We start from the raw sequence: 27,802 nt of genomic DNA on the forward strand, positions 1-27,802 counted from the left end.
GAGGTAGAACTTTTCTTTCCTACAGAGGAAACTCCTCACGCCGCTGGCAGCACGGGTGACTCCCCGGCTCCGACACCGCTTTCTGCGGCTGCCAGCGGGACGGCGGCGCCGGGGAGCGCGGTGGGTGTTGCTGTGTGTGCCGCCCGCCCCGCCAGCGCCCCCCGGCCCCTCCGCCCGCGACGGGGCCCTCACAGCGGCCCCGCAACGGCACGAGCCCCGGCCGCTCCCGGCCCGCGGCGGCAGCAGGACGCCAGTCACGACGGGATGCCGCCGGCCGGTCCCGGCACCTTCGCCAACGCAGCCCACCCAAGGGCTGCTCCACCCGCTGCCTCCCTGCCCTCCCCCGGCCCAACCACCCGCGCCGGGCTGAGCGGGGCACCGAGGGCCCGTCCGAGCCCGGAACCATAGTGCTGCGGCCGCGGGTACCCGCCGGGCCTCGGCGGAATGCTGCACACCCCACCGCCCCCCCTCCCCACTTTCCCCTCCCCGCCCCCGGCCGCCGGACCTGGCTGGCGGCGGCTTCCGGCGGGGCGGGCGCTGGCCGCCATGGGCCGGCAGCGGCGGTTCCTGGAGGCGGCGGCGGAGGGGCTGGCGGGCGCGTGCCCGGGCCAGGCGCGGTTCCTGCTGTAAGCGCCCCGCGGCGCGGCGGCCCTCGGAGGGGGGGGGGGGGGGGGGGGGCGGTGTTGGGAAGCGAAGCGCGAGGGGCGGCGCGCGCGCTGGCGGGAGCGGGGGGGGGGGTGAGAGCGGGAGGGGCGAGAGCGAGCGGGTGACGCGCGCGGGTAGCCCCGCCTGCTGTCCTCGCGCCCGCGGCGGCGCGCCGCCGCGTAGCCGTTGGGGGTGAGGTGGCGTGCTGTGCTATGACGTGAGGTGACGTGACGTGACATGACGTGATGTGACGCTGTGTCCTTCTCCCGCGCAGGTGGACGCTCCGCAACTCCCGAGGCGAGTGAGGGGTCCCGGGCCCGGGCGGCGGAGCGGGAGGAGAGCGGCCGGGCTGCAGCGCGGAGGGGCCGTCCGGGCAGCCCGGGGCGGCGGCCTGGCCTGGGGATCGCGGCTGTCCCCGCGGTCCCCGTTTTCGCTTCCCCCGGCACGGTCCCCGCAGGCCTGCGCCAGGGTGTGCTCCGGGGCCGCGGGCAGAAACGGCCCGGGGTGGGTGTTCCCCGGGGGTCTGAGAGGGGCGCTGCAGCCCGGCGCCGGCAGCAGGGCGGCAGGAACACCCCTCGTGTCGCTCGGTCTGAAATCTATCCCGGAGCCTTTCTCCATCCCAGGCGGAGATGCCGTCATCGTCTTGCACTGCAGCTGGGCAGAGAGCTTCGCAAGGCGTTGGCGTCACTGGTCTGGCAAAGGAGAGCCCTGCATGGAGCTCCTTGCAGAGCTGTGAGCCTCCGTTGCTAAAGGTTTTTAGGAAGGAGTTGCGTTTTTTCAGGAAAATTTACGATTATATGTTGTGTAAACTTACGCTGTGCATAAACTCGGCCTGAATTGCTCAGCTAAGCACGTGCTGGTGCTCACCTTCCTCTCGTGTTCTAGTTGTGTCTGAAACATAAAGTAAAAACATACATACCTAGGTAATGTTAAAAATAGAAACATACTGTTTTAGTGTTCGCCTATAAACCATAATTTAAGTTGTACTCTTTTACCTTTATTAATCTGTAGATAATGAATGTGGATTAGAGGGGATATGTCCTTACTGCTTCCAGTTCCTGGTTCCTGATAGCTACCGGGTGCGTCTCAAACCAAAGATGAAAGTGACTCCACAGATAGAGAAAGTTCTTAAACGAGAGGCGAAGAACCAGAAACTTAATATGAAACAGACAAAGCTCTTGAAAAAGTACAGGGAGTCAAGAAGTGTCCTGGTAAGGATATTTATTTGGAACTGCCAATACCTGATATTTCCCTGAAACCTTTCAGCAGCACGAAAAAGAAGATAAGGAAACCTTTCTCTTAGAGATGAGCTCATACCTACACATTTCTTTTTTCATGAGCATGTAACTCTTCCTTTCTTTTGGGATAACTTCTATTCACAATCAAAAATTTTAGCACCTACTCTGCACAATAGAGAGATCATGAGCACAATGACAAGAACAGTAAGCTCTGCCCCACCCCCCAAAAAAACCCAAACCAACCCCACGTATCACGGAAGCTCCGCCGACAGCTCTGCCCTCCCTGTGATCTCTTTGGCAGCAGCCTGGGTAGACTCTGCAGCTGTCGAAGATCTTGCTGAAAATTAACTGATTTCTTCCTGCCAGGACGCTCTGGCGTCCCCCCTGCCGGCTCCTGTACCATGGGCACAGCTTTGCAAAAAGCGGCAGGAGTGGCAGGTTTTTGCCTGTGTTCCCTTTTTTTCCTACAAATGTGGCAGAACTAGGACCAGGCAACTCTACTGGATGCAGAGCTTAGTATAGCCATGATCCTAAAATCCATTAGAATCCTCAGAAATCCATTGCTAAGGATACCCCAAAACATGCCTAAGAAGAAAAACATGCCATTGGCTGAATTTGGGCTGGTTTTGCCAGTACGCATAGCTTGACATTTACTGCCTTTGTTTCAGCTCTGAAGAAGGGCTTAAGTGACTGATGGATTGTCAGGTTTTTTCAGTTTTATCAGTTGTGTAAAAATGTATTTGCCCAACTTAACAAGCTTTACTTCGTTCATTTCAGAAGACTCTCATGGCTGTGTCAGATTATTGTTACTTTCTGTACAAATTGAATTTTTTACATTTGTCTGAATATCACTGTTTATACGAAGTCTTTCAAAGCTAAACCACATAGGTAATTTAAATAAGTTAATGTTGCTCTTGGGGTTTCAGTTCTTTTTCCTAAAATTACTCAGGAATGTAAGATTTAATAACTATTTTTTGTACCAATTACTATTATTCGAAGAATAATAGTATACATTTAAACTAGCGTTGCCGAGGCATGCAGTACTATTAGAGCAGGATAACCTGAGTGGATGTTTTAATAAACGAGACGGCACCCTACTGTGCCCAGCAGTTGCTGGCGCACTTGGCATTTTCTCAGGATGAGAGTCTGCTGGTTTAGGGAGTAAAGTTTGCAAAACCAGTAATTATTAGAGAGCCAATAACGCAAAATTAAACAGGAAATATCACAGAGGTTCTCAGCTGTCAGAGCAAAATGAGGGGCTCCAGAAAGGCACCTTTGCTATTACTCTCTCCAAATTACAGATCACAGTTGAGTAGCAGAAGGGGCATCTGAGAAGCTGGAATCTTTGCTTTATCTTTGTGGGATCACAAACATTTAGTGCCTGTTAATGAGTGTCTAGACAGTTGATGAACAGTGTCCTATGGAATTATGATAGGTTCTTAGATTTATTCAGTAGCTGGAGGGGTTTGTAGGATGCACTGTGCATTCATATGAGTAGTTTAAAATTCAGTATTAAATAGGTCCAGTTTAAACTCTGGGTAATACTCTAATCTTGGGATGTAATTACAATTTGCTGCACTTGTGTTCTGCTCTGTTCTGTTTGCATTTGTGCTGTGGATTATGATTTAAGTATTTCTGGTCTTAAGTACTTAAAATGCTGTCAGCAACTGACAGCTTTCAAAATGAGCAGTGTGGATCCCTATAATCTAATACCTGAGACTTGCGAAAATGAAAATTTGAGTGCGGTTGAAAATGCAACCAAGCATCAATGTGACAGGTTGTGCCTCTGACATACCTTTCTTAGCAAGCAGAAGTTGATTTGAGGATGCTTCTGCCATGAAAAGGCATATAACGCAGGAACTGTTTCAGGGCTTTTACACCTTTTGGGGTTAACTGCATATGCAGTGCAGGGAATGGAAACTAGCTGTGCAGTGCTATGATTAATCCACTAATTCCGGCATTGTAAGGGGTTCACCTCCATTTATGTTCCATGGTGTGCTAAATCGTTACGTGGTGCTTTTTTTTTCACCATCTGAATTTCATTTAGAAGAACTAAAAATGCATCAATACCTGAGCTGTGTAAGTTAATGATCTTCCTCTTTTTTAGTTTTGCTAGGCTGACAAAATAATGTCTAGAGGCAGTCAAAACACGTAACTGAAAACGTTTCATTTCAGCATTTCTAAATGTAATTCTTTCTAAGCAGTCTGGATTTAGGTGAATTTACACACCTTGAGATGAAGAATGATTTGGTGTAGATGTTTTCCAAACTGCTTAGACATTTTCGTGACGTTGTTTTGAGTATGTTTCTTTAACCAGAAACATCACATAACTGTGGTTTTCAGTCAGATTAATTCAGCCTCAAAAAGTTGTCTGGCTGTATTGCTCCCATGTCTCTTAATAAGAGCAGTTCCCATGGCAGTAAGGGATATTAGGAATATCTGACAGTCTCTGGGATGTCTGACATGTCCTGTTCTCATGCACCTCTGCAACATACCGTGCTGCTGGAAGTTCCCTGCAGTAGACAGATAGGAGAGAAAGTGCCCTTTGTTTAGGACCTCCTCCGTATTGTAGTAAGTATTTTTGCACTCATAGAAAGCCTCTTCTTTGTTCACTAAGACTTGCTGTTACTAGTTATGGATGACTATTTTGGAGAGTTTGGTATTTCAAATATTCCATCTCAAGACTCCCTGGAAAGTGTGTAATACTCATTGGGGGTAGAATATGCTATTGAATTTAGATCACCCGTGTTTCTAAGCAAAATATGAATACCCCTAATGTATACTCAAGATATATATCCAGTTCAGGTGCCGTTTCATCTTCCTGTTTTGACAGTGTGGTTTGCCATATTTCACTGTACAACGTTTTATTCAGAGTTACGGGTCTCCTAAAATTAGTTGCTAGGGGAGTGGAGTAATTTCTAGATAAACCTGTAGGCTGTGTTTGGCTTAAGAAGCCTGAATGAAAATACTAGGTGTAAAGTATATGTTGCTTTTTAATAGCTCATGTTTCACTTCAGGAAATACTTAATTTGTGTCATGGTATTTGGAGAATAGTTCGGATAGTTCTTACAATGGCTTTATAACATAAAGGTGGAAAGACTGAAAGCATAGTTGGTATTTCCTTTCTTCTCTCCATAGCTGGTTACTTGCAACTCATGCAACAAAACAACAAGACATTATGGTAAAAGCAGGGATTTTCTGGCTACTAAGACACAAAATTCTGGCACTCCGAGTATGAAATCTAGCCTGAGGACACCAGATGTAAGAATTCAGTCTGCAAACAAAGTGACACCTGTAAGCTGCAGTAGGTTGGGATCTAAAGGGAACAGTCCCTCATCGCTTCCCAGGTACCTGTTTCTCTCCTATTGAAAGGGGCACTTTGCCAAGTAGAGCGTATTACATCGTGTTGGGAAAGGGCGTCAGGTACTGATTGAGGAGATCAATTTTAATTTTCAAGCCTTTAAAATCAAAGATTCTAATGAAAAGCAAAAGAATGCCCAGTTATGTTTTGTCATTAATGTGAAATGTCTGGCTTAAAATTTAAATAACAAAGTTAACACTTCTGACTGCTCACTTTCACATGAAAGTACACTATTTACGTTCAATTTTTTTCACTCAAATTATGTATATGCACTTTCATTGTTACTTCATGTTCATTCTGATTCCTCACCTTTAAGACATTTGAGTCTTTTGTTTTTCAGAACACATGTATCCGGACAGGCAACAACAAGCTCTGCTTCCAAGACTCCTCGAAACTCCAAATTTCACTTTTCTAAGCTAAAACGGATGCTTGACCTAGAAGAAAAAGAGAAAAGCCGGAAGGCAGATTTGGAAACCTTCTTGAGTTTCCTTTAGTTATACATTATTTCAAAGTAATAAAGATTAACAGCAGTAAGTATTGTTCCAGTTTTGGTAAATCAACAAAGTGTTTCCTTTAAAACTCAAGCTGACAGCCTGTACCCTGTGAAAGCACAGACCATAGATTTTTAGAAGCAGGCTTTGTTTGTAAGGGGACTGATTGCCTGGAAGAGGAAGATGAGAAAATAGCCAGTCTGACATGCTTGGGAATCTTGAACGTGTTCTGCAGTCTCTAATGGCCCAAGAATTAAAAGCCAGGATCTGTCCTTTGAGGAAGATGACAATACTGGATCCATCAGTGGGTCCAGCAGGAGCAGCAGATGGGTGGGGAGGTTGCAGTTTGCTCTGCCTCCCTCCTACTGTTTTTTAAGATAGTGCATCATAACAGAATTTAAAAGATCTCATCCCTGCTTTGCATGTTTGGATAAAACAAAGATGCTTTCATCAGCACTTTCTGCAGGTACGGTATTTTCCAGGGTCTAATGTTGTCCCGTAGCGTCACTGTCTTTTGATACCTTTTGTAATTGAAGCAGAGCCTTTACAAAGGTTCCAAAATAACTTAATCTTTAAGACAGCGCTCGTATGCAAAGGGAGGTAAAACAGTGTATCACCAGATTACGTTTCTTCATTTTCTTACGAATGTTCTCTGTGATTTGGACTGCAGGCGATGCTGGTCCCAGGTAACACAGCACCTGGTAGAACCGCGCTGTGATGTGGGATGCTCTCAATACTGACTCGCAGCTCCACGCTACACTGCCGTCAGCGCCCGGATTGTTCCTGCTACGAGAGTGGCACAGCCATAAAGAATAGGGGATGCTGCCTTTCCACTTGCGCTGCTGCTACCAAAATGGGTCACATCTGTCTCGTTCAGAAATGACTAAGGAGAGAGAGAACCTTTTCTTAAATGTCTTTTGGTTCTATCAGGCTTCAGAGTTGCTTCCTTCCCGAACTTGAATCTGGAAAACAAGGTTTGCCCTGGAGAGTAGTAAACTCACTGCACCAAAGTGTTTTGATGTGAATAGATGACTGTCAGGGTTAAACTGTCTCCACGTTTTCAGCTCAGCACAGAGGTGAGAAAACAGTAGAAAGTCACTGTTCAGGACTGAGTTCATAGCCTGCCCTGCAGGTAGTGTGCAGTGACAGTTCTGCAAATTCTGCTTCAGTTTTCCCCTCTGAAAAGAGAATCAAGCAGTTAAAAACATTTAAATTTTGGGGTTTAAAGGTCTGTATTTTCCTCGGGTTTGTATTCTAAGGAATAGTTTCTTTTAAGTGTATTCAGACTCAGTGAACAACGCTTAAGAAATAGAACCAGCAAATAAGTCGGCAGACTTGAAAGCAGTCCAGGGCAGGGGAGAGTAGTTTGTTGCAGGTTCTACTTACAGTCTCGGAGATCGGCACGTAACCTTTTTATATCTGCCGTACCCTGGCACAATAGCTTTGAAAGGCTCGCTGCCGTTTGTTTCTTACGTACGTGTGGGACCAAATTAACTGTCATTCTGTGACCAAAATACGGACCTTGGAGTTACGCCTGTTCCGATGTAGAATTTGGCATTAATTCACCTGTTGCTGTATTTATGATCCAGTCCTCTGGAAAAATATTTCAATCTTGTTGATGGAAGATGTGCATTTTACAAAAGTATTTGAAAAACAAGTTTTGCAATAAATCTTTCTATAGAAAATACCCGCATTAGATACTCACTGCCATGCTTCCTGTGAGGCTCACCTGAAAGCAGCGTGGGCATCTGCTGTGTTGTAAGGTGCACCAGCATTAACGTGTTGGATGAAATCAAGAGTATGCTTTTGCAGCAGGTCTCCCAATGTCCTCCTCTTCCCTGTTTATGGTGCTTTTTACTCAATACTGAGTGTACAAATCACATTCCTTTTGGATAAAACTACAGGTGATGGATAAAAGACATGACTTGGGGCACGAGCAGCGTGCTGCAAACACTAATGGGCAATCTGTCCCCAGGATCCCAGGGGAGCTGTGAAGTACACCTCTCCAAAAAGTGTATTGTGGATGGCAGGCACGGAGCTTCAGGTATTCTGCGCTCCAGGTGTATTACTATGGCAATGTGCTGTTGGTTAACGTAGACAGTCTTTGCCATGCTCCAAACAACACCTTTTTCTTTGTGGTTAGCAGAGTTGTCAGACATCTCCAGATATGTTGTTACAAGGGATTGCTGCTGCATAACCAGCTCAGCTAAAGAGTTCTATTTTGAAACATCTAAGCCATTTTCCTATTTTTGAGTATTGGGAACCTCAAGCTGGCATCTTACAACTGGTTCCCTCACACCCAGCCCCGCCTCTAAAGAAAGGCAAACTTTGGCCAAACCAGATGGTATATGAACAATATTTCTTTCTAAGAAACTCACAGTTTGAGAGAGACGACCTCAGATGACTTAATGCACTGCTTCCTCACTGCAAGTTCTCACACAAAATACAAATAGAGTCACAAAGCTCAAAATTAATATTGACAGTTTCCCCAGCATCACTATGAGATTTTGGTTGACTCCTAAGTATAGGGAGCAGTTTACATTAAAGCCATTTCACACCATGAGATTGAGTAGGTGAGCAATAAACAATGATTTCAAAGATGTTTTTACAACAATGTTTTATTCTATTAAATATGAAAGAGCGTACATACAGGTGTTATTCTGAGGACATAAATTACACAAAGATTACACGTTCTGTCAGAAAAGCACAATAATGAAACATCTTTACATTTCAAACTTTTCTTGTTAGCTTTTAACAAATGAGTCTATTTCTGTTGCAAACAAGTAACGAGTGCTATTGAACTTTTGCAAATTCCCACAAAAACATCATGCTTAGTAGGATACTTTAAATACTGTAAAGATGAAATCAGAATTAGATCTCTAAATAACAAGATGGAAGAGATTTACTACTTAATCAAGGTAAATGACACACTGAAATAGGAGCTGAGACAAAATTGGTCATTCATTAAAAAAAATCCACTTCAGACACTGCATTTGAGTTTGCTTTCTTTACTTGCAGGAATAGTCACTGTGTTCATATGCATGAGTAATGAGCAGAACGCCCTAAATATTTATAAACTTAACCATCAAATTTTAGACGTGCTGGTTTTCTAGTTCACTAATTTTTCCACTGAAAAAAACCCCACACCTATGAATGTATTTGCTTATGTTTCAAAAGGTTGAAATCCAGCTCTTCTCTAGAGGGCCGGTCAAGCCTAGGTATGATTTCCATGTCTTCCATGGCCGCCTGCACAGGGGGCTCCTGCATCCTACCTATTTATTTTGGGTCATCACTGAAGTACCAGACTGAGTTACCACTGATCTGTGAGAGCAGTATTGGTCAGTGGAAGTCCTTACACATTGTGTTTTTAAACTTCAGGTAAACAGGAATGTGATTTTATCATAATGAAAACTCTCCGTTTGACATTCAGAAGACTACTCAGCTAAAACACATAGTAAGCCTGTAGTTTGGGTTGTGTTGCTAGAGATTAACTGAGGTGTTTTAATATATTAATACAAACACTAACAGGGTGACACAGACAAGCTAATGTTACTGCAGGCTGTAGTTTAATTTTCAACAGAAGTAACAGAACATGGTTTCTAAGAATGGTAATTTTTTTAACTAAGGACTCCACATTTATTTTTAAAACCACAGAAGTGGGGTAATATTCCTGATTCTTTCAAAACAGTCTGCAAAAACACAGCTTGAGCCTGCAAACGCTAGAATATACAAGCAGTCCCATGACCTCCAAGGTAAACATTCTCATACGGCAAAGAGCTGCAGGAAATCTCTTTTTCAGAGAATGCTCAATGAAAGTGCAATATAGTGAAGCAAATAATCTAATGATTATGCTTAATTATTAGATGAAAAAAATTCAGATATTTTATAATTGTGCCTTTTGTAGGGTGGGCATTCTGGTTTGAGAAAAGTCAGAGCACGTCGGAGGAGACAGGCAGGGTACACCCACACACTTCCCTTCCCAGGGCGCTAACACCCCAAAGCAGTTCTGTTGTGTGATCTCATCTACACCTAAAACGTTGTGCTGCCCAGTTACACCCTGTTATTTCTGTTCTGACGAAAGTTCGCTTTTTTTGCGTTTAATTTCCACCTCGGCATGTTCTCCCTTTCAGCTCCTAGGCACCCCTCCTTTCCCCACCCCGACTCCTCTACCTGAGATGTCAGAAGTATGTACATTAAGCTTTGGAACCTGAGAATTTGGAGGTATTTTTTGATACTACAGGGCTGCACTTGTATCGTACCACGTTATCTCCTGCTATGCTATGGCAGACAGTTACAAGATAAATCTTGTACATCAGTCGATACCTGATGCCTTTCCTATATGAATAAAAAACAACACACCATTCAGCCACTAATATCTGACACTTGCTGTAAGAGTGACCTTCACCTTCCTCAAGGCCTCTTTTCCAAACAAATGTTGAGGGATCATTTCCAAAAACCCAACTATGAAATATTCCTTGGAGTAAAGAGTTTCACAGTAAAATAAAGAAAAATATATCCAGAAAATAGCGCACTCTCTCAAAATCAAAACTTATATACACCAAGAAGTTGAGATTTTTCCTCATTCTTTTATCAGTTCTACATTATTTGTAGAGAAACAATATTATCACTAAGAGTTAGGAGTAGGAAAAACAAGTCTAGTGAAGTAAGTGTCTTGTCTTTTTCAATACTCTTGAGAGATCAAGGAAATTCAGCATTCAACGTCATTATTGTAATTATTTTTAATTAAGGTAGCAAAAGACTGTTTAAGCTTAATTCCCTATGGTTTTGAGTATCCAAGACTTAGACCCTTCAATGCACTCTAAACAAGCCATGCTGCTGCACTTACAGTCACTTCTGGGTACCAGTTAAGTTTTCCACGGATGGGATTCAACCGTGAACTTAGTATCCTTTTTGTTTTATTATTTGTTTTATAATTCTTAATAGATTAATCTATTTTAATATTTATCACAAATTTGGTGCTATTATTTAGCAAGACTGAGCTATATATATATATATATAAACATACATATATATAAGAATTCATGAGCTAGTTTAATGTACTAGAACAGAAATATTTAAAACATTAAAATTGTACCTGAACATTCATTTTCTTATCAAGAATCTACACTGAGAGGATGCCAATAAGTGTTCTTAATTTTGCATATTAGACTTGAAGTAAAGCAACACTCCTCTGGATTCATTATAGTTAGCTCCTTTTTCCTATGGAGTGGAAAATTGCCACTCAAAACTTAGACAGCTAGTGAGCTGTCTAAAAAAAATCTTTGGACAGCTAGTGAGCTCTGGTGAACTATTTTCAGCATTCCTATCTGTCAGTCAGAATTTTTTACGAAATTAGTATTCCACATTGCGTGCTATGGAATGCTATGTCAACAGCTTGTATTTTTATCTTTTGGGGGTTTTTCCCTACTTAACTGAGGTCTAATTCATAGCAGCTTCCACGAGAAAAGATAATCGGACTGAGGTGCTTACATCCAAGTGTATGTATTTTAAAGTGAAAGATTATTCCCCATTCACACCCAACTAGTATTCTAAGGACTAGCCCTGCAGAAGTCAATAACAAGTGACAGATCACCATCTTCAACAATTTCATTCCAGGACTAATTCTGAATCGTTGTGAATTTTGAGAAGGAAGAACAGATTTTTCTAAAAAAATTTGCTTTCAGGTGAGGAGTATTAGACTCGCAAACTGTGAACTTAACTGATGCAAAACAATGCCTGACAAGTGCAATCACTAAATACTCCGGTGATACATCCAACTCAAACACTTGCAGCCCAGGTTTTTAAGGTCATCTAAATGCCAGAGGTACAGGTGGGTACTTTTTAAATTACTCCTCAACAATTACATGCCTAATTCCAATTGACTGAAAAGCCTAAACTTTCTGGCAATCTGCTAGATGCCTGTCTGTGAGTTTTTAAGTGAACTTAAAAGCTGGTGCATAGTACAGTAGCAAGGGCTTTTCACAAACTCAGCTACCTGCAGACAAATACCACATTTGTGCCATCCAAAGGACTTTTTTGAAAACAGACAATCGCAATAATTTTCTGCTGTTTGACTTACACACAGGCCTGAACTGTCTCCTCCTGATCTGTGAGAACAGACCATCAACATCTAGAGATGTTTGCTGGAGCAGGTGGGGGTGGGGGACTGGAAGCCCATGCTGGCCTCCAGGGTTTCTCAGTGGACGAGGATGCACAGCATGGCTGCATCATCGTGTTGCTGCACGTATGGATGGTACGTAGGATTGTCAGATTTTAAGAATGGGCATTTAACAATTGGGACAGTTTAGAGAATGACCTTTCAATTTAATTAAAGCTGTAAAATGGCTTCACATTTCTGGGATTAACCTTTTTAGATGGAGACGGATGTTCCAGAAAGGGATCAGAGTATAAATGAATGGTCCCTCAATTTAGAAACTAAGCAGCTGTAAAAAGAAAGTTACAATTTTGAAACACAATTAAACTGATCGATTGTGTAGTTTCTTACACTGACTTTTAAATGATACTAAAATATTGCAATATTTTGAGTCATTTAAAGATCTGCTTAGCGTAACATGATTTATTTTTTCCAACACAAAACTGGTTACTAACATTTACTTCAAAAAACCCCAACTGACTTGTTTTGGGAGTGGGTAATTTAAATGTAATGGACAGTAAGATCACTTTTAAGTTTGCATTAAATTGCATCAACCTTCTTGCAAACATAAGCTTGTGATTTTCACATTTCATTCCCTCACTAGCCACTGAAATGTCTCGAGTTAGAAGTATATGTTATGTTGATCTACATTAAATATAGGGTACATAAGAAAAATCTTAGCATGTTTTTTTACAGGGCACCCAACTAAAATCTTTACAAAAGATAAGATAATTATCCATTCTTCAATGTAATAGACACAGATGCCACTTTTATAAATGTACCCTATGTTCACTCGCCAATAAAATAGTAAACAAATCAACTTTTTAAACCATTTTTTATAAATTATTAGAGTTTTTTTACTGACACTCTCCAACAATATACAAAAATAATACTACAAGAGTACCAATCAGTCTGACCTACCCCTCATTTCACAGAAAAGTAGAGGTTATGGAACGATGTTCTTGTAATCAATCATCGCTGTAGATGTCTCCTGCAAACGGTAGGTGTACGTGGCTGCCCGTGACGTTGGGAAGTCGAGAGAGATCCGGCAGGTTCTGGATGCGTGACCTGAGCTCTTTCCGTACCTGGGACACTCTGGCTAGCTTGCGTTTGTACTCCTGCAATGCAGAAGAATTCAACATGAGGCTCTTTTGCTAATACCATCCCTACTACTTACTGCACCTAACATTTTCCAAATAAAGTATTCCTTCTGCAAGCCAGATGACTAAACATCCTTTAGCAGGTGAGAACCCCCAGAACTGGGTACTTTGGAGGCAGAGGCATCAGCTCTAGCATTTTCTCAGCATCTGACTTCAGACGCATAGCCATGGGATTATTTTGCTTTGAATTCTAAGTACATAAATCCTACACAAGGAAGACAATCCCAGATAACACAACTACACGCATTTCTCCATGCGACTAGGAGAGCGAGACTGTTCTTAGAAACTTGTTAAGGGTAACTGATACACACACTTGCTATCACAGAGAGAGTATGGGAGGATAAATTTACTGTTGTCAAAAAAAGTCACTTTCAGCTTGTACTGATGAAAGAATAAAAAACCTGTACTGATTAAAAAAAAAAACCCACCTAAGCAGGCCTGTTGATCAGCCCCACCAAGCTGACCACTCATAAGTATTTTGTATTAACTTTTACAATAAAAACCATACTGCATCAGTACAATTATGGATCTAACCCTGAGTTTTCAGAAACATTTTGAATTGGGGACTTAGGATTTCACATTGTGTTGCAATACAGGTCAAACCACTCATAATTCATATATTTAATGATTATGAGGTACTTTTCACATGAAACAACATTATACAAGATAAAGTATTTAACACTGTAAACCAGTGCACTAGAATATAGTTAGTGCTCACTTATTAAGAATACAAGACATAATGGAGAAGAATACCAGGTTGTAAAAATGAAGACAGTTATTCCAAAATGTAGGAAGATTAGGGTACAACTTACAGGAACATTTAAGTTTCAAAAACTTGGAATCACATTTCTTTGGAAAGCAAAAGAGACTAAGCACTAGCAGGCAAAATGGCTATAATACATATCTATATTGTGTACTCTCTCTCTCTCTGTATATATACTGTAATTCACAACACGTCAAATGCAAATGCTTTCCAGTGTGGCTGCAGGATTTGCTGCCACCTGGGAATGGCTAGAAATAACAAGAAATAGTTAACCTACAACTTGGATAATCAGCCCATGGATAACCAAGATCGCATGATTATAACCACTTCTAAATAACAGTGGGGAGAAAAAAATCTACATCATCCTGTAAAAGTGCCAAATATAAACACTTGAAAGTTCCAGCAAGTATAAAAACACTGTGCATAAAATGTCTTATAAAAGATAACAATCATGCTATTTACAAGGGCTAAACATGACTTTAAACATTTTTCTATATGTTAATAGCACGGAGTAAAAAGAAAGGCCAATGAAAACTTTTGGTAGTACAAACCAATACAGCAGTACAACCATTAAATACATGGAGCATAATTAAGATTGTTGGTCAAGGTCCAACACACATGAAAACAAAGTTTACAACTATTAGCAGCAGCGTGGCTTTCTTACCAAGGGCATTAAGAGAACCACAAGAAATCTTAAATTCTTAATGAGAAGCTAATGCATAGCTAAAAAAAAAATAATTAAAGCTTTACACAGGAAGAGAGAAAAAAAGCGTCCCTGAACCAGGATCATCAATGCCTTGATAATATTTATATTTAAAAATCAAATATTACATACAGTTCAGAGTCTTATGAGATACTAAACACAGTGAAAATACTACAGATGCCTAGTCAGCAGAACTTGGTACCAGTAAACACTTGGTGACAGCACACAGGGCAAAGCAGCATTCCTTTTACAATACAGATGACCAAAAAAGTCTTGCAACTACAAGCCCCCCGGCCCTAGGAAAACTGTCATTCGCTCACACGTGGCCAAAATATTCTGGCGCAAGTGACTTCAGGACATGCCTGTGGAAATGAAGGGCTGTATCCTGATTCTGTATCCTCACAGTAATGCCCAAAGGCCAGAAATACTTCACTGTTTCCTATCTAATAGTACAGCAGCATTCAGAGGCGTCAGTGAGCTGATTCTGTGCAAGAGTCACGGTCCTGTGCCAGCATGTAAAAAGCCAGTAACAGAATACTTCTTGCCCTTTTCACTATCTATTTTAGTCCAGATTGCAGAGATATACTCCTGTCTATTATTTTACGGAACACATTTCAATGTCAGAGAAAAACATAGGTTTAGTAAAACAAACAATTTGCCAATATGCAGAACACTAGTTAACCAGAAGCGCTGCTTTCAGAAGGAGGATGGCTAGAGATTGAGCATTGGGCAATGAGGGAAGCGAGGAGACCCGGCCTCCGTTGTGAAAGATGTATTGCTCTACAGAAGAGGGTAAGTAGAACTGTAAGCAGAATCAAAACACTCGGAAGGCCCAAAATTAGTAAAAGACATTAATTATAAAATCATTCCAGCAGTTAATTCTTGTAAATGGTGTTTGAATCAGCTGAATCCTGACTAAGTTCATTCTCTGTCAATGAGGAATGTGAAGCAGCAAATCAGTATCCCTTCATAAGCTTGAAGCGCGATGCTAGGCAAATCACGCTTAGCAGCTATATTCTCTCAAGACTACTCCAAAGCCTGAAATGTGCCTTAAATTAGATTGCCAGTTGCTTGACTCCATTGAAATTCCCTTTAGCCGATAATAAATCATTTCCATAGTAACATCACATTTCTGACATCCAGCATTTTCCATATAGATTTTGCCTGGGACTTGTTGCCTAGTGAATATCAGCTTGATCAATGTTACTGACAGTGGGTTCCTTTTTCTCAGTAAGGAAAATGTTCTCATAAATTGTGTCTCCCATATAATACGGTCTTCCTCTTGCCAACACCGTTAGTATAATGCATACTCTCAGGGAGACAAAACGTGTTCCTTGTGCCTTCCCAGACGTAGAGATCGCTGAGAAAGTTTGTTCAAGGTTTTTACTATAAACCCAGAATAAATAAAAAATTACTTAAGGTTTTATAGTTCATTAATATTACTGATGTAGTATAAGCTACAGAATGTAATTTTAATACAATTTTGGAAATCCAAAGCACATGTGAGATCTCCAGCTACAGGTCAGATGTTCATGATAATCCTCTCCCACAAGCAGAAGTATTACTCAGCTTATCCAGAGCACCTCATTTTCCATGACATTCCCAAAACCATTCTAGAAATCACTGGAAATGTCAAGTTTTCATGACTAGCGAGCAAGTTCAAAAGAGGGATGATCTTCAAGTACCACTGTGACTTGGCAGTTTTGAGGTACTTTCAAAGGGGCTGCTTTTTGCAGTTTGATTCAATTCAAAATCACTAGTCACTTCTGAAAGGGTTTGCTTATATATTTTCAAGGCTACTAATACAGTCCTGGTGTTACCTAAGTAGTCCTGGACTGCTGGAATACAAGTATCAAGCACTATTTACCAATAATACTCGTTATATGTATAGTCCTTATTATTTTATCACAATAGCATGCACATGTACCTAGGACCTTTTTCCTCAGTGCATACTTTGAGTGTGACTTAATTAAAGCAGAGGAGTAGGAATGGGGATATCTAGGTGTTATTTCTGATATTGTTGCTGCATTAGAAATGCTGTACACTATACAACTGAGTAACAATTTACCCATATTGTTGACACTTCTAACCGCAGAAATCCTCACGGAGAATTTGATTTTTATTTTCATTATGTTGATTTTAAGATATACTTCAAATTACCCCTGTGCAAATGAAGCAAGATTCAAGCTATTTATGTCAACGACAGGCAGAAGTATGATGTTTTCTTTTACATGAAGCATAATTTGCATTGCTTGCTACCTATGGAGAACCTTACTCTTGGGATATATGAGCAGCCTGATGTACAGAATTAAAAGTCTCTTCAATTTCTGCAGCAGTCTAAGATAACACTACTTTCAAGCAATATTTTTTTGTATTTCCAGTCATAAAGCAGGTTTATGAGATAATTAGAAGAACTTACTTTGCTCATTAGAATCCCACTGATTACTACAGTTTCCATTGCTCAATAGAGTAGAACATGGACATTTTGTGAAAGCAATGCTAACAATATAGGGATTCCACACCTAGATTAATAGTCATTCTCTATCAAATAAGTCCCAGGCAAACAAACCAAATACTTTTTGATTAGATGCTACAATCATTGTGAATAATAAAAATGTGGACAGGCCAAACAGGCTGTGCACTGCACAGAGTATTTTCCCTTCCAACTGAAATATACTGAAATAGATCTTAATGCAGTGTTTCTGCAATTACCATAGAGAGGTGCTGCAGCTAAAACAACTTGGAACTTCATAGATACACTTTCCCTTTACAACATTAATATGACTCTGAACCCTCATCTGATCACCAAGGCTATGTCATGCATCAAAATCCTCTGTGGCAGAAAATGTGTAGCAAAGTGAGAGAAATAAAGACTGATTCTGATTAAAGGCAAAATTCTGATTAAAAAATAATTAAAGGCAAAATTCTGATTAAAGGCTTAAAAGGCTTTTAAGGCGTTGAGAGCATGTGCTTACATTGGCATCCACAGCCTGCATGTACATTGTATTTAAAACTGAGATCTCTGACTTTCTAGGTCTGTTCCAACCTTCCAGTTTCAGGTGCAGATGTTGGAGACGTGTCACACAGCAAAGGCTTCTCATGCGCTGTGTCCAACAGTGTAGAAACCACTAAAAATCTTCAAAGGCTCAGACGAAGGCAAATGGCATGTGATACCCTGATATCTAGATTTTGAAGTTCAGAAACACAATGTTTATAGACTCCACCTTGTTAAAATCTAATGCCTCACCCAGGCTGGGTATTTTGACAACTAGACTTGAAGGAGTCAGATAAGCCTCACTATCACTCTGGAAAAGAGATAAGCTGGGATAAATTTTGTGCTGCCTTAAAAATCTGGCAGGGCTCACATTCTTCACCAGTATGATTAAAAGTTCAACCTATTTACCCATGTTGAGGACAAACAAAACCCTGAATTAAATTTCATTTAAGACACTGAACAGAGACTGAATGTATCTATATGTTTCACACACACAAGGTTGAAAAATCAAGGTCAGTTAAGGCAAGCTTAGGAAAGGACTGACTTGGCTAACCTTCCATTACACATTTTGCCTGTTTAATAGAAGACAGATTTTTGGAAGAAAGCTTCAACTTTCCAGTATGTTAGAATCTCTTAGTTTTCCATTAGGTTCTACCACATTTAGAGCAAAATAAATAGCACTGAAGCAATAAGCAACTACCTAGTGACCGCTTTGTTTATTCCTTATTGTTCTATGCATTGTTCCACACACTACTTACTGTACGCATTACTCTGTATGCGGATTTACTAATATCATCATGTTTTCTAATGGCATACTTCACCACTATAAAACACAACTTCTTCTTCAGAAAACTTCATTGAGCTGACAGATCAAAATGAAATGCATCCTCTAATTTTGAGTGTCCCATTTTTCTTTGTACTTGAAACTACCAAGAACTTAATGCTTCAAAGTAAATTTTCTAAATTAAGCTGAAATATTAGAGTCTCGTCAGCTTGTCTGCAAATGAAGGAACAGGAAGCAATGAACTCAGAAGTTTGAAACCCACAAACTAAATTAGCGACCATCTGGGGAAAGCTTGATTAAGTGATTTTGCCTACTATCAACTGTTATGCTGTGGTACAGACAGGAATACACTGCAGATCTTGAAACCATAAATTCCTAAGTGCAGCAGTAGTAAATATGAACAAAGCCTTTTACCAGGCCATTTTCCATCTGAAGGGTGATTATCAGAAATGCGAAGTCCTTCACAGCGGTTACAAACTCTTCTTCCCATTCCTTGAAAATGCAATTTCTTTGTTCAGCTCCTTCCAGCCTAAACCTGGGTCTCAAATCTCATTCACTCCAGTCTTGACTCCTGGTCGCCATCTCCATTCCTGGAACACTTCCTAGAACCAACCTCTTTGTCCAGCAAGGCTGTTCAATGCCTCTCAGACTCCTGTCATGCCTGTATTCACATGCAGTACAAACACTCAAAACTAACTGGTTTTTGCCTAACTGTTCCCATTTCATTCCTTTCTGGCTCCGTATCTTAATTCCTCCCTCTCCGATCTTGGTCTACACTTACCACTTTGTCTACAGTTTTGGCTGCATCTGGTTCCAGTTCCACCTATTTCTCCCCAGTCCTATCCTTGGCCTATCCCTGTTCTCTCCCTATATAATATTCTATCAGGTCTCTCCATCACCTCATACCAGTTTTTCCTTCCATTCTCTTAGTCCAAAGGAATTCCAGTTCCTCCCATTTCAGTCCCACACAACTTAGGCTTTTCTGGCCAGTCACTCCCTTTCTTCTCAGCCAGCTGATCTCCTATTCCATTCTTTACTGTCATGTCTAGTCCTGCATCCCTTCTTAACCTCTGCACCCTCTGGTGCCAAGTTCCACGGGAACCTGTCCAAGTTTTGCATTCAAACCCATTGACTTCCACTCACGGGAGCCATGGGTAACCCACCCACGGAAGAAGTTCTCTGCTCTCACATCAGGTGCTTGGCCCATGGCCAGCCTAGGGAACGACTTGTACGCAGCTGCAATTGCAGGAGAAATCTTCTTTAGCCCAAGCTGGAAAACTCTCTGGCAGAGACGCTCTTCATGGAAGTTATTACTGTTTTAAGAAATCTCTGATGATCATGTTAAAAGTAAGATTTTTCCAGAGGCTTGTAATTTGATTAAATTCAGGCTGGTTTTCATTAGTATATCAAAATGCATACCCCTGACAGAACGAAGGATTTCCCCACTCCGTAATACTTAAATAAATAAAGAAAGAACATGAATTACACCTCAAAGAAAAGGTCATTTTTTAAGACTGTTTTATTACAAACTCGTCCTTAGCTTTATTCTTGAATATTGTGTTGGCAAAAAGTTGGTCAATGTTTGAGAAAGTTAAAGTAAAGAAAACAGGGACTTTTAAGCTTAATTACTGGGACTATTACTAAGCTTACTTATTTACCTCCATTCAATCATAAAAAGTCCACAGTGATATTAATTTATAAAATAAATTACTATTTAAAGACATTGATTTAATTAGAGAATCTAACTTAAAGACTATGATCTAATTTAAAGCATTTCCTGATGGCAGATATGAGCAGCAGCTCGAACCAAAGACGCCTGCTTGAGGTCAGCTTTAGTCTCCTTGTGTTTTATTACCTGATACAGCATTTTTATCTGGTTGAAAATTTAGCCATTATAATAAACTCAAAGCTACACACTTCCAAGAGATGCTTAAATTACGCTGAATTCTTAAGTTTCAAATCTTGTCTGACAGAATTAAATTTTGGAGAACTTCCGATGACAAGTAATCAGGCACTACAGAACAATTCTGAGCAATTGCGCTCAAACAAATATTCAAGTTGATAATCTGTACAGACACACTCAAAAGGGATAAAGCAGAACGCTTTTGAAAATAATAAAAAAATTAAATGACTGCAGGCTCAGAGATAGCTTCTTGAAGTTCCCCCTATTCACAAATGAGCTGAAGGAAATTCAAATTAAAGGATATCAGGGTTCAGTTTTAAAGGAATCTATGAATGAAAAAAATTTTGTCTATCAGAAAAATGCATGCCTTTAGCAATGCATTTAAGCATAGTTGTGTAAAGTCTTCAGGCTCAAATATTTACTGTACCTAACAGCTGAACTGTAAAAATTGTGTACGTCAGGTGCACTCCTCATCTCACACAACTCTTGCCTGCAGGCCATTAGAACAGTCTCAGTTCGAACTTCAGATTCCACATGTGCAACTCATCTTTCTAAAGCTAATGCTGTGGGTGTCGAACCAAGAAAACATGGACTTTGATGCTCATTATTTAACAGAGACTAATGGACATCGGAAAGTATGAAAATTCTGTAAAGCCAAGACTACATGTAACTATTTTGAAGATGAGAAGTGAATCTGAGAATGAAAGTAACGCTGCAGATCACTAGGTAGGGGATTTATACATCGCTAGCCAAGAGAAAACTGTTTCAGATCCTTTTCTTTTATCAAAGACAGATCTACATGAAGTAGAAGCATGAGACCTAGTTTTACTGTAGCAAGGCTCAGTACTAGTAGCAGTCTAACCCAAGCAGCAGAAAGCTTAAAGCAGGCTAATGTATACAGCTTTTGCAACTGCAGTGTAGAGCCACTCGGTGTTAACCTGTGAGCAAGAAAGAAAATGAATGAGAAGTGTTTGAATCAAAAGTGTTTTATTGACCTGAGACAGGGTATTAGCTATATTTCAAGTGAAAGAAATAAAAGTAATATAGAGAGAGGACCTCAGATTTCTGCTGGTGACCTCGTTCATCTAAGTAATCTATCCGTGCAGGTCTATCTGTGCAAAACTGGTCTTGGACATTTCGAACAAGCTCTTCAAACTATTTTTTAAAAAATATTATTTATTTCTGTCTTTTATTTTCCCAGTTCATGACTCCTATCCAACCTGAAGAAACAGCTGTGAAGGACAACCACCTTACAATTCCAGAAGAGTCTTACCTGAAGAGCATGCGACTATTTCTTAAAAAGATTTTCAAAGAATAGTTCTCAAAATAAGCCAAGAAATGCCAGGGCGTCATCCAATGTGTGTACACTCTAATAAATTTCATCAGCTAGACAGTTTCATATTACACTTGTCAACTCATTCTCACAATTTCATTAAGTAGGTTGAAACATCCATTTTAGAGACACGGATTCTAAAGAAGAGGATTTAGTTACAGCTCAAAGATGAGCATTCACAAGCCCGATTTGCTTTAGCAGTTGAAAGTGCTCAGTGTCACTTGAGAACTAAAAGTTGTTTATGTGACTAATGAGAACAATCATCCATGTAAGACAAACTGTTGATATGCCGCACAGTAATTTTGTTCTCCTCTCTTTTCGTGAGTGTGAAATAGATACTTCAAATGCAGTGTTTGGTGGTGGGGATGGGAGCGTGAGAAGGGGAAAGTTGGAAAGAAGAACTACACAGCAGCAGCAGACATTCTGACTTACTTCTTGAAACTGCCCCTCATATCTCCATGGGAATATCTCCAAAGAAAACTCTACCATGCATGAAGCAAGCAAACAACCACACCCCTTCTACAGCCAAGGAGCAGAATCTTAAATTTCCTAACGATGCACACAGATATAAGTTCTATAATGGAAAAGCCAGCGCTTACCCTCAAGCTTCAGTATTAAAATGTAATGATGAGAAAGTTTTACATAAGGGAAGCAATACCAATAGAGCACAGAGCAATTACAAGAAAAACTCACAATGTAAAAGTCTCTTATCAAAGAACCAATTTCAGGCAGCAAATCTGGCACACTCACTCATTTTTTACATTATTAACCCAATTCTGATTTGCTCAACAGCTGGTTTTATTTTATAATAAAAAAGGTGTAAAAAGAGGTTGTCAGGGCAGAAATTACGAGCAACCAGAGAAGAAAACATCTAGAAAGCAGAACACAGAACAAGCAACCATCGTTAAAAAGAACAAGGAAAGACATTTACAGTTTTTTTCCTGAAGTTTTCTTTCCCATTATGAACTATTTTCCTCCCAAAAGCCTACAGCAAGCCTACAGCTTGCAATAACCCCACTAATGCACCTGTGATCTACTGATAAAAGAAAACATGTATCAGAGGTTAGCAATCATTTCTATCTAAAATGTCTTGGCTTTTTAAAGCATCTTTCATCCATTCAAGCCACCTCTATTTCATTTAAAAAGTCTTTAAAATTATTATCCTGGTTTATACAGAAGCTCTAAGCGTACTTGTGGGGTTTTCCGCTTTGTAGGTCCATATTTCTATCCAGTTGTGGATGAAATGACCTTGGAGGACCACAGAGATCATGGAAACATAGTAAGTTAAATGCTAAAGTAATTTATTACTGAGATATTTACAAATTAAATCATGAGTAATTCGGTAGACATGTTACAGAGGGAAAATGCAAATCAAGTAAAAATTATTTTGTTAAATTTTCATCCGATTTTTAATATACATGTAGTTTTGGAATGGAGTGAAGCACAGGGAAGAATCATTGTTTGCAAAGTACAGCATTTCAGATTCAGATATTCTTGATAAACATTCTGATGACTGAGATTTCTGACTATTCAGTAGGCAGTAATAAAATACCTAAACACAGCTACTGTTCTTCATCAGTTCCTTTACTGTATATCCTAAACTAGTTATTTGGGTTTTCACAGTGTTGAAAAAAACAGAATTTGATACAAAGTAGTAAATCACTTAAATTCCCTGTTTTGCAATGTGCTTCTCCCCTATGAGTGTGCAAGTCACTTAGGGGCATTTTCATCAGGTACATTACCCTGGGTTTTTTTGTATGACAGACGCTCCAGAGTTCTCTCTTATTCATACAAGACCCACTCTCACAAATTTGACACTGTTTTAAATTTGTATCAGAGATTCCAGAGAGAAAGTCAGGCTCTGCTTCCATTTGTACCGGCTAAACCAAGAACCTAAAATCTTTTTAAAAAGTTGTTTTCCCTTATAATACCTCAGGAAAGCAGGGAAGTGTGCGGGTATTACCAGATTTGATGTCCAAACTGCAAAATAATTATATCTGTCTCATTTCGCTGGTGAGCTGCTTCAGATTCTGAGAAAACAACCTCAGAAGTAACAATGGAGATTGTGCTCTTGCTGCAGAAAAGGCCTCACCATTGTGGCAAACTGAACTGAATACAAAACGAATACACACGGCTTGCAGGGCAATTTAAGAACTTGCAGCTGAAGTTCAGGCAAGAGCTGGATTGACAGGCTGGCAGAGCAAAACCAGCCTGCCAGGACATTTTTTAAGATTTCTGGTCTGCTGGACATGATCGGTTGCGGGGTAGAGTAAGTGTTGATGAAGAACAACATAAATGCCCTCTGGGTGTATGTTTCCAGCCTGCTAGGAGGTAGAGGGCTCAAGTACTGGCCTGGGTATGTCACTTTGCTTTCACTCTGCAGTGCAACCATCATGCAAAAGGACAACATTTCCCCCATGTAGGAGGGGAAACATATGATAATGAACAGCACTAAAACCAAGGTACACTTATGGTAAATGATTTAACTATCTTACAATAAAATATAAGGACTTGCACCCCAAGTTAAGATACCATCTTAAAGAGTGACAGTAAAAGTCACCATACATTCAGCTTTGTTGCTTTGTTTGTTTTTTAAAGGGCTCACCTTGTAAAGCAAAAGAGAATTTCTTGACTGGCACTACCTGTGAATGAAAATAAACAAGCTAGCCAGGCACCGCAAGCTGAAGAGGCCGAAACGAGTCCCTCAATGGCTCTCAGCCAGCTCTAGCATGTCCCTGATACTGCAACAACATAGCAAGAGGAGCCTCAGCTGAGAGTGGGCAAGTAAATGCTGATGGCACAGAGAGAGCACAACTGTCCCCCCTTTCAGAGCTAAAAAGAACAAACTACAAAACCATGCTTTTGCCACAGTTCAGGGAAAGTGACTTGCTTGCAGCTATGTTCCAAGAGTCAGGACAATAGGGCCAAGTAAAATGAGCAAAAAAACCCCTCCCCACAGTAATTCATTTGTAGGTTGCAATCTGTAACTTCGTGGGGCATATTTCATTAATTTCCAGATCTACTGAAGTTTGGAGGAGAAAGTTCATTGTGCAACACGACAAAAGCTGTGTGATGTAGCATAAAAGCACGCTAGGTATTCAAATACTGGAAGAAAAAGCATTGTTAAGCACACACATGTGCCATGAAAAAGTGGGTTAAACACATGTGCCATGAAAAAGTTGGTTAAACACACGTGCCATGAAAAAGTGGGCAACGTGCTTTTAACAAGTATGTCTGTATGCAGCAGCATCAGAGAAAGCTTTTCTGCCATTTAACATTTTGTGGGCTGTGTAGGACATGTCTCCTGCAGACATTGTTTTAATGCAAGTTTGGACCTCGCACAGTCGTCAGAATTATACGGTATCCTCCCTCCCTCTACAGCACGGAGAGCCTGCCTGCTGTCCCTCACAACAGTTCATCTGTGCATTTGTTTTTCACTGATAGCTTTATTTTTATTGGAGCTCTAATGAAATTCAGTATTTTCCAGCAGCTTCCTCCTACTTGGGCACTAGCTCACACACAGAAAATAAAATTTGCTCTAAACTTTAAATCACACAATTATGATTTCTTAAATTAACAAATACATATTTAAATGCTACACCTTTATCAATTACATTGAAAAATGCAAATCTGGAGTTTGTGCTCAGCATTTGATAACTGAAACTCTAGATTATACATCTCTGTCTTTATTACTTTCGGTATTTTTAAGAGTAGCTTCTGTAAACTCTCTTGCTCTTTTAGTTATTACTTAACTGGGCACAAACTATTCAGACACCAGAAAACAATGAATACTTACAGGTAACTCCAGAACTGAAGTTCAAGTGGTCAAGATTACTCTACAGCATACATATGGAATTACCCTCAGAAGCCTAAGAATTATCACTTACTGTTTAACAGAAGCATAAAGTTAAAACCTACAGCTGCTGTTGAGTGTGTACAATTTTTCTGATCATGTTGCACGACATGAACATTAATTTTCCACTGACTACAGTGGCGGTTATCCAGCATGGCTTCAAGGATTTGGGGCTAGGATATTTGCCAAGCTACACATGCATACATAGAGTACAGAAGACACGAATGGAATAAATGAGATGCTCCTAGTCAGTGCAGTGATGGAAAGCTTCTCTATCTTGAACTGTAAGGTTTGAAAAAAATTATGCTAATAATAATTTTATGTTATGCATATACATCAAAACAACAATTTTCAACTACCTGGCTCGAAAGCAGTTGCATGATACTTTGGAGTCCAATCTCAGTAACACTGATTAGCCTGACAATAAAGCAGCACCCATGTAGGACTCAGGGATTAGCACTGAGTGTAACAGCTCTGCTGGAGTGTGGGTTGGCAATAAGGGAAGATCTTGGTATTCCACAAAACTGGCCTGGATTCTTCTCTCCACATAAGGCAGAAGACACTGATCAGCCAGGAGGTAAAAAAAAAAAAAAACAACAAACACCCAAACAAAAAACAACGAACCATCAAGTTTCAAGGTGTTTCTTTGTAGAAATGCTGAGAACATGGGTACAAACTGGCTGCAGAAGAAACAGTCCATGGTGTTTTCAATGGCATTAGGATGATTTTTGTTTACAGGCACCGCAGCAAGAGAATGCATTGACATTCCACATAAATTACAGGTGAGAAGCTAGCCAGGAAACCAAAGGAGCAGTGGTTTATAGACTGCTTTCTGGAGGATAGCTTAGTGACATTACATTTCTTGCTGCTGTCTGTGTTCTAAAATAACACTAATGCACAAGAAGAAACCCAGAAAATCAGGAATTATTAGTTCTTGAGAGAAACATGTCTGAAAAAGTTCACGCAGGTTCCCCAGAACTAAACCAGCAGGTAGTGAATGTACTTTCTGCTTTGGGTTTGTAATCGCATCTCTGTTTGTGCTTTATTCCACAATCTTTCAGCCTTAGGATAAAAAGGCTTTGAGATAACATTGCTGAGCAAGAACACTTGATTTCTACCACAGATAAGATTATCATAAATAGGGACTTTCCACTCCTACATATTCAGATAATGCCATAGCTAAGCATAGTAATTGTGTTCTGGCCAAGAGAGCAAATTAATAGGTATACACATGGACAGAATTCTTTCTACAGAGGTTGCATCTAGTATCATCCTATGCCAAATGATGGGTTTCTCTACTGGAAATGGCACTTAATGTACCACATGACCTGTGAGAGCAAGCACAAGAAATGCCTAGCTTTCAAGATGGCACGCTAAATTGTTTTGCTAAACAGTGTATGCAATACTAACTACAGTGGTACAGCTTCTAGATCTAAAACGTTTAAAACTAAAAGTTGTTTAATGTACCACTGGTTTAAAAAAGAATAGCAGCAAGAAAAATCACCGCCACCACCACAAAAAAAGTTTTCCTAGGGCAGAAGGCAGAAAATGGGGAAAGAGGAAAACATGATTTCCCAGCACCCATACAGTACCTGTTGCTTACATTGGTTATTATGGAAGCATAGATGAATGAGACTGAAAAAATATGTCTGGAAGCTATCCATCAAGTATCAGTTTAACTAAACCCCTGATTTTTTCTGGATGCCAAATATTTGTCAGTATCTGGGAGGCCAAATACTCTAAAATAAAGTTGGTACAATGATGGCACAGATCACCCGATTTATCTGTCAAATATATTGACCTTATAAATGACCCACCAACTTTTAACTGTGGTTCACTATGGCTGATGGATGTCAATCATCTCCATCAGAAAACAGGTAACTTAAAATAGGAGATTTTATAACGTTGCTAGAATACCTTTAGAATTTAAGCAGGTTTCACCTTGATGCTCTGAACTCTTAAGCAATGAATAGCACCAGCTTCAGGTTTACTGTTGAGTCTTGGTGTGTAGGATACAAAGATGAGGTGGAGGGAGGCAAAGGAAGAGGAGATTCTACACAAACGCAATGTTTTCTTAGTGACCATGGTGTGAGGAGAAAGCAGAGTAAGTAACAGCACAGAAAAGAAATAAAGCAATGGGCCAGATTACAAACAGTGACTTGGGACGTGACGCAGTAGATGACTGATCTCCTATCTACTGCCCTTGCAGAGTAATTCCTCCGACTCTGGAAGTGACTAGCAACCTAGATATAAATTACATTATAACTTTCTGTGTTTGAAATGTTGCCAAGTGTAACACTTGGGGGAGTTACACCATCTGCTCAGTCTTCTGCCTTCTACAGTCTTCACAATCAAAGGGCTCGCATTTATTGAGATCAGGACAGCTCTGAGGCTTGTTTATAAAGAAGGTACAAGGAAC

At 40.5% G+C, this 27,802-nt stretch overlaps 2 protein-coding genes across 4 annotated transcripts in view; one reads left to right on the forward strand and one right to left on the reverse strand.

The window, feature by feature from the left end:
- The first annotated feature begins 546 nt into the window (after positions 1 to 546).
- Positions 547 to 7,427, forward strand: RMP24 (ribonuclease MRP subunit p24). 2 transcript variants are annotated; one of them, XM_086469135.1, is made up of 6 exons: positions 547 to 626; positions 920 to 942; positions 1,657 to 1,856; positions 5,022 to 5,230; positions 5,585 to 5,774; positions 6,406 to 7,427. In XM_086469135.1, the coding sequence occupies exons 1-5, from the start codon at positions 547 to 549 to the stop codon at positions 5,736 to 5,738; spliced, it is 666 nt and encodes a 221-aa protein (XP_086325261.1). In that variant the 3' UTR covers positions 5,739 to 5,774; positions 6,406 to 7,427. The 2 variants fall into 2 exon arrangements, with proteins under 2 accessions (XP_086325261.1, XP_086325259.1); XM_086469133.1 differs by having other exon boundaries at positions 5,585 to 7,427.
- A 5,430-nt stretch (positions 7,428 to 12,857) lies between these two features.
- Positions 12,858 to 27,802, reverse strand: part of RPRD1A (regulation of nuclear pre-mRNA domain containing 1A) — a 42,654-nt gene continuing 27,709 nt past the window's right edge. For both annotated transcript variants that reach the window (XM_086468867.1, XM_086468868.1), the window contains exon 7: positions 12,858 to 13,007. In XM_086468867.1, coding sequence (XP_086324993.1) covers positions 12,858 to 13,007 — 150 coding nt within the window. The remainder of the gene's footprint in view (positions 13,008 to 27,802) is intronic.

Source organism: Leptosomus discolor, chromosome 8 (assembly GCF_034619465.1).
Source record: "Leptosomus discolor isolate bLepDis1 chromosome 8, bLepDis1.hap2, whole genome shotgun sequence".
Classification (NCBI taxonomy): domain Eukaryota; kingdom Metazoa; phylum Chordata; class Aves; order Leptosomiformes; family Leptosomidae; genus Leptosomus; species Leptosomus discolor.

Coding starts and splice junctions, on each gene's coding strand:
- RMP24 (XM_086469133.1), top strand. CDS start 547: ATGGGCCGGCAGCGGCGGTTCCTGGAGGCGGCGGCGGAGGGGCTGGCG. Junction 943..1,656: donor GACGCTCCGCAACTCCCGAG/GCGAGTGAGGGG, acceptor ATTAATCTGTAG/ATAATGAATGTGGATTAGAG. Junction 1,857..5,021: donor GGGAGTCAAGAAGTGTCCTG/GTAAGGATATTT, acceptor TTCTCTCCATAG/CTGGTTACTTGCAACTCATG.